This window comes from Penaeus monodon, chromosome 4, assembly GCF_015228065.2.
Source record: "Penaeus monodon isolate SGIC_2016 chromosome 4, NSTDA_Pmon_1, whole genome shotgun sequence".
Taxonomy (NCBI): domain Eukaryota; kingdom Metazoa; phylum Arthropoda; class Malacostraca; order Decapoda; family Penaeidae; genus Penaeus; species Penaeus monodon.
The window spans coordinates 53,359,127-53,366,464 of NC_051389.1; the positions used below are offsets into that span (position 1 = coordinate 53,359,127).

At 41.0% G+C, this 7,338-nt stretch overlaps 1 protein-coding gene across 1 annotated transcript in view; it reads left to right on the forward strand.

The window, feature by feature from the left end:
* The first annotated feature begins 322 nt into the window (after window positions 1–322).
* LOC119572335 overlaps window positions 323–7,338 on the forward strand; it is a 35,422-nt gene continuing 28,406 nt past the window's right edge. Inside the window, 1 exon segment of the mRNA XM_037919386.1 lies at window positions 323–444. Within this exon segment, the coding sequence (XP_037775314.1) occupies window positions 379–444 (66 nt within the window). The 5' untranslated portion in view covers window positions 323–378.

Genomic DNA, 7,338 nt, shown 5'->3' on the forward strand with positions numbered 1-7,338 from the left:
CTCTCTCTCTCTCTCTCCTCTCTCTCTCTCTCTCTCTCTCTCCTCCTCTTACGCACAAACTCACAGACCTACGTGCACGAACACACACAAACAAACACACACACACACAAACAAACACACACAAATACCCCTTAATCACATACACACACATCACGCGCGCAAAACATTTTTTGCTTGCATCCCTTTATCCCAAATTGTAAAAGATGATATAGAGTGAGTCAAACATATTTCACAATTAACAGTCGGTAAAACAAAACACTATATGACTGAAAAGCTGTTAATCCTCGTTATCAGTAGCAACGCAGACAGTATTCTGCCTGGGATTTCAGTGTTCAACACGTCTTTCTGTGATGTAGTATTTCCGTTAGAGCTCTTAGCATGGGTAAACTGGTTCCCGGATTATCCATGTGCTGGCTGATTTTCCAGTTTCTTGTGTATTCAGAGGTGAGTTCCTGCAGTGGTGTAAAATACATAACAGAAAAGAGATATTTTCTCCAACGCTCTTCACTATACTATCAGTGAAACTAGCCAAAAATGTTGCATTTCCATCTCATTATAGTAACAAAATAATCTTTATAGTAAAGAAATGTCATATAATTCTTGTGTGATTTATATTGCTGAATATAAATGTGCACATACACACACGCACACACACACACACACACACAACACACACACACACACACACAAACACACACACACACCACACACACACACACACACAATACACACACACACTACACACACACCCACGCACGCACGCACGCAGCTCGCACCACAACAAAACAACACACACACACCACACCCAAAACACAACCCCACACAACACCAACACAACACCCGGGGTTGGGTGTGTTTCTCTATGTATACTATAATTCGGTAAAGATTAAGTAATAATAGGTGAGTACCCGGAGTGTTTTGATTATATGGATTGTTATTGGTGTTTCTAAAAGTTGCTAGTGATACGGGATATGTTTAAACCATGCATTTGTGATTTTTTTCCCTATATTAATAAAAACTCGGACCCGGGAAAGAAAAATTTTAATAGACTTTCATCTTCATTTTCATAATTAGTCCAAAAACAATTATCTTAAATGACACATGTGATGTATTCTGGGAAACTTACCAATTCACCCGCTTAGAAGGGATTCCCAGAAAAAGGTTCCCCAGGATAGAGACTCCCCTGGACAAAGACCACGTAACCTTACAACTTTGTTATGTACTTAGGGGAAAGGCCTTCCTTGAACATCTTGATGTAAAGCAGGCATCTACTGAAGAAACCCTTGATCCGACCCCGAGGGAGTATACGGTATCTAAGAATGAAAATGACCAGCAGTTCATCGTCTACGACAACGGGTTGCAAACATAGCGGCTCCTAGTCTTCACTTTTGAGATTGATTTGATTTGAAATAAACGGGACTTAGTTGATGGTATTTTGCGTGCTTATCTACGGTTAAGTCCATGCTTGGGACCTGCCGGTTAATCTACAGGAGAATAATAATTGTACACTGCCTTACTAGACGGTCTCCACAACATGTGACCGAGTTATTGCAGATTTTGAGATGGCCATACATTGTCCTGTCAGAGAGTACACTTCAAGTTCAAAAAACTCACTTGCTTAGAAACACACATTCCCCGGATAAAGATTCCCTTCGATGAAGATGCCGATGGGTAGAGTCTTGGTAGATTATTGGCTCCATTACCGGTTCTTACTCAACAATACAACTTGAAAATACCATTTCCAATGAGACAAAGGGACTGGGAATGTTTCAATTTTGTGTCTAGATATCATGGGATAGTATAGGTCTTTGAACTTGTTGGAACTTTATTTTTTCATGCAAAGTACATTGTATACCATGAGAGACAACTGTAGATCTATCTGTAATACTGTTCAGAGAGATAGGAACCGGTGATGGTCACATCGCCATCATGCACCGATTGACAAAAGCTTCTCTTCGGGGACCGCCTTATGCATGTACGCCTTCCCATCACCAACAAAAAGGCAAGGCAGTCCGAAATTCTGATGAAGACTTAGAGGATTGATTGATTATTTAAAATTATCTGCTGCGTGAACAGCTAAGGTCATTAACAGCGAATACCTTGTGGGATTAAAAATTATAAAATATTTAAGTCGTTTAAATAATGTCCTATAAAAAAAAATAAAAAAATAGATATATTAACAACCAAAACATAAATATGTTTTTAAGAGTATACAATTGTTGCATAAATATTGTGTATAATTCAATTTTGTTCAAAATAGTGTCCTTCATTTCTCAGTGAATATGGGGGAGACAAGTGCACACGTCTTTGGTCTGAGAATGCTTCACATTTTTCCACTACATATGCGTCCGTTGTGAGGCTCTTGGCATTCCCTCACAACGTACTTCACTTTTAGCCATCATCGACCCATGAGTCAATCTTATGTGCCCGATTAACAGCCTTATTAACACTACTTCTACTTGTCGGCTGGGATGGATGTTAGTCACTCAACTGCCAAGATAATCTTTAGTCTCTCGTAGTTTGTTTCTAGAGGTATGCCTCCATCGTCTTTCCATTTATCACGAAGACAAATTTTGATGGTGGGTTCCAAATCAGTCTGTGGCAGAGGAAAACGAGCATCACAGGGCTGAGCATGCTGACATCAATGCCAGCCAGTCTTGAATCTCCCTTACCACTGGGTGTGATTAGGTTATTCTCTTGACTGCTTGCAAAGCACTACGAGAGTCGCAAAAATTACAAAAGAATGGTTCCTAAGGTCTGTAGTCATTTTGACGGCCGCAAGGATGGCATGTAACTCTGCAGTGAAAATTGAAGGTGCAGGGGAAAGACTGTTTTCCTCCTGATCACTGCTGCAAAACACGCACCATTTTCAGATTTCGAACCATCTGTATAAATTGCATTTCATCCTTCGTGATTAGAAATATGGTGAAGAAATCTATCCCCGATTTCTGCTAATACTGTTATAATACTGCTAATAGGCTTTTCCTATTCTGACCAAATCCAGCTCAACTAAATTGGTCCAAGGGAGAACTGGGGAGTTCCAACAACTAGATCCTTGGAGAGATTCAAACTGAGATCTTCCACAAGATTCTGCATTCTTCTGCCATAAGATTAGCTGTCCTCAAGGTAGAAAACCAGTTTGGATGTAGGAATCCTTTGTAGTCTCATGCAGTCTCTCCACTCTCAGCATACAGATACTCCCTGTGCAGATTCTGAGTTTCATTATGAACTGAGTCCATTATTCTGAGATCAGTGGGAGTTGCAGATGAATAAGCCTTACATCCATAGTCAAGTCCAAGTAGTATTGTGAGCAGAAGCGTTGTGCAGTCTGCACCCCAAGACAAGTGAGAAAGAACCCGCAAAACACTAAGGCTTTTGTAGCCTTCACCTTTAGCTGTTTGATGTGAGGCACCCAGGTAAGCCTTGGGTCAAAAATTACTTCAACTCTTGGACAAAATGCAATGCGTTAACTTCTAAATAAAAGGAAGGATTGAACTTCCTTTTTTGTGGAAAGCCCAGTGTCTTACTTGGAGAGAATTTGAATCTATGGTATGTTGCCTCCTGCACTTGATTTACTGCATTCTTTATGCGTCCTTGCACATCCTATAAGCTTCCTCCTAAGCAATACGGTGTAAAATCATCCACATACAGACTACTCGAGAGAGCACCTGGAACGACCTTTACGATGTCATTTACAGCAATGGCAAACAGGGTCACTCTTAAGACAGTCCCTTGTGGGACACATTTCAGCTGATCTTCGAGGCAAGAGAATCTGTTTCCCATCCACAATCAAAACTTTCTATCAGCAAAGGAAGCTTTCTAAATGTAAAGAACTTCCAAGTAGTATTGTGAGCCTTTTCAAGGTCAAAGAAGACTGCTAATATGTGACATTGCTGTGCGAAGGAATTCTGTATATCAGTCACTATCCTCATAAGGGCACGTTTTCCTTTTCTAGCAGCCATGTCAACCTGAAGTTTAACATTTTCTCCATCAGCTTACAGATGCAGCTGGTGATAGAAACTGGTCTGTAGTTCCCTCGCCAAGTTTGGGGATAGAAATGATTATCTTTCCATGTGGATGGCACTGTGTCCTCCCTAAAGATCCTACTGAATAGATCCAGCAGGAACTTTTGGGAGCTGTCCGATAAGTGAGATATCATTTGGAAAGTAGGACTCCTTTAAGGCCGAAGTGTGGAGAAACAGGCGGTGTAAGATGCTCCAGAGGAGATCTCTGAACTAAATTTAGCTGGTGTATTTCCAACATCTTTTCATGAGGATTATGTTATCTGCAGAGCAGGTAATGGCATGGATATGCTCCAGTGATTCTTGTGCACCATGTCCCATACCCATCCTAAGGGGGTCCTGGAGTTATACCGTTTCCACGACGTCTGTCTAGCCTCCTTTTGCACTCGCCAGGCCTTGGATTGGGTCTTTTTATAATGCATCAAAGTCACATTGCTGGGTGATCATTTAAGTTAACTTAGCATTTTAGCTCTGACAGACCACCACAGTACTGGAGGTCGACGGTACTGGCTGCTGCTTTTGGGAATGGATGCTTCTGATGCAAGCCTATCCTCATAGCCTTCACCTGCAGTGTTGTCTGCAGGTGGATGCCCTGAAAGGGAATATCCTGATGTACCATCACTGCTACTCCTCCATGAGGTCTATTATCAAAGGTCCCATAATGGTGTTGAACTTTGAATACTCTCAGGGAAATCGGACGATTACAGGTTACATAACGATATTAGATATTACCATTTTGCATGAATTCCCTGGCAATTCCATTAGATCAGGGTATCTAAGCTGACAAAGTATTTTTTTCATTAGGGGTTTGGCAGCACCTGTGGTTAAGGCCCACCCCACACCTTTTTTTAGGCTTTCCTTTACCAGCGCCTCGGGAATGCCTAATTAAGGGAAGTTGTTTACTTGTGGAATTATTTTCCACAGGCTTTCTTCGGACAGGATACCTTTACCTGGGCAAAATGCGGATCTGAACCTTTGGTTCAGGAGCATTCTGTCTGGCAGCAGAGGCTCCTGTGGATGGGATGGCAGCTGGTGCTGTCACCATGGAGGCCTCTGGAGCCTTGCCTTACAGCTCCAAAGACCTTAATTTGGGAGTAGTCCTTGGTGCACGCTCAGGATTCCTTTGCCTGAGCAAGGGGCACACCTTAGCCTTTGTTTCAGGGGCATTCTGTCTAGCAGTGGAGGACCTCATAGATGTAGCGGCACGTGGAGCTGTCACCATTGAGGCCTCTGGAGCCTTGCCCGATGGCTCCAAGGATTTTGGGAGGAGTCTCCTCAATAAACCCCTCACCCCTACTCTGCTTTTGGTGGAACAAGTCGCCAGAGGCCTTTTCTGGATCTGAAGCTTCCTTTGAGGATTAAGGTCGAACTGTAGTGGCAGAGTGAGTGGTTTAAGAAGTTAAGGTTAAAGTAAAGGGATGATGGGAAGGAGTTTGGCCTAGAACCAAGGCAAAGAATTTGATTAGCTATTTGAACAGCACAATGGCACAACGTTTTGCCTCTGGAAAACTTTCTCCCTTGCTCCTTATTACTTTTTCAAATTTATGCACTGCTTCAAAGAAGCTTCATGGGCTTCTTTGCAGTGATATCAGTAGACTGGACCTGGACGGTTGTCATCTCCTTGATGACCTGTTGTACCACACACTCTTGGTAGTCCATTTTCCCTAAGATGGCAGTGGGTAGCCCTCACCAGGTCATTGGGACCTCAAGCTCCCGTATCGCAAGGCGGCTCTCATTAAAGGGGGAGGGAGGGAGTTTGAGGAGTTCCGTTTTCACTCTTCACTACTTAATAGATGGCCTGTGTCAAGTCAAGTAAAAAAAATGGAAAAGAGAAGATGGTAGTATTGACTCCAAAGCATGTTTTTTTTTCCCTTACGTCATTGGAAAATTAAGAGCCTTTTTTTTTTTTTTTTTAATGAGTGTTTCTTCCACAGACGCCGACTCCACAGAAATATACCCTCACCCCTATGTTGTGCCACGTAGCAGAGGATAAGTGTCAGGATAAGACTTTATACGATGATTTGTTACGTGTACATTTATTACTAATTTAATCCAGACGTAATGCAGGTAATCTTATCAGTGATATCACTTGGTCGTTTAAGTTACAGGGAGTTTTTTTTCAGCCAGTTAGCGGTATGATAAAAAAGTTTTTTTGTTTATTTGTTTTGCTTTTTTTCTTCTTCTTTTAGGTTAGTCTAAGGCCGGGGTTACCAAACAGGGGGCATGAATCAGTCTGCTAAAGTTTGAAATTTTGTATTAAACACACACACGCACACACACACACACACAACTACACACATACAATCACTCGTACAAACACACAACCACACGTACACACATGAAATCATGCGTACAAACACAGCACCACACGTGCACACACACACACACACACACACACACACACACACACACACACACACACACACACACACACACACACACACACACACACACACACATTAATATTATCATCAGTATTGCTATTATTGGTCTTGTTATTTTGTTATTGTCATTATTATCAGTATCAATATCATTGTCATTTTTATTGTTATTATTGTTTATTCATCATCAATCATCATCGTCATCACTGTCATTATTTACTATTATTTTTATTACTAATGTGATTGTGTTTATCATTATCACCGTCATCATTACACCATCATTGTCATCATCGTCATTACTAGTGAGATCCGTGGAAATTCCTCGGAAAAAAATGTACTCACTCTCTCTTTCACCCTCTACCTTCTACATTTCGCCTCTCCTCTCCCTTTTCCTCTTCCTCTCCATTCCCGTCTCCCTCTATCTTTTCCTTTTCCGCTCAATATTTTTTTTTCTTGGGATACCGTACTGTTCTATGAAACTCTCTTGACACGCCAGGCAGCACTGTTCAGGATCAAGTTTGGTATATACACTGTAAATACGCCCATTGAAACACATATAAGGAGAATTTCGTCTTTTATTACCTTCAGATTACAAATACACTTTGACTTAAAAGAAATATTTTCGAGAAAAAATAATTCACCTACATTTCTTGACTCGGTTATTGTGATATGATGTGAATTACAATGTGCTTGTTCTTTCACTTACTGGCTCATCTATTAAGTAAATATCTGTGTACTTTATAGAGTGAGTAAATACCACGATTAGGTCTACTAAACGTGTGATTTTATAAAATATATTTCTTTACTTATACACCATCTTTTAAAGGAACGGATGCTCCCTTTCAAAGATATTAATTCAGTTCTTATGAAATACATATTAACAAAGGCGATTGCCGCGAAGTTGACATAAACTGAGAAATACAGATAAGGCAAGT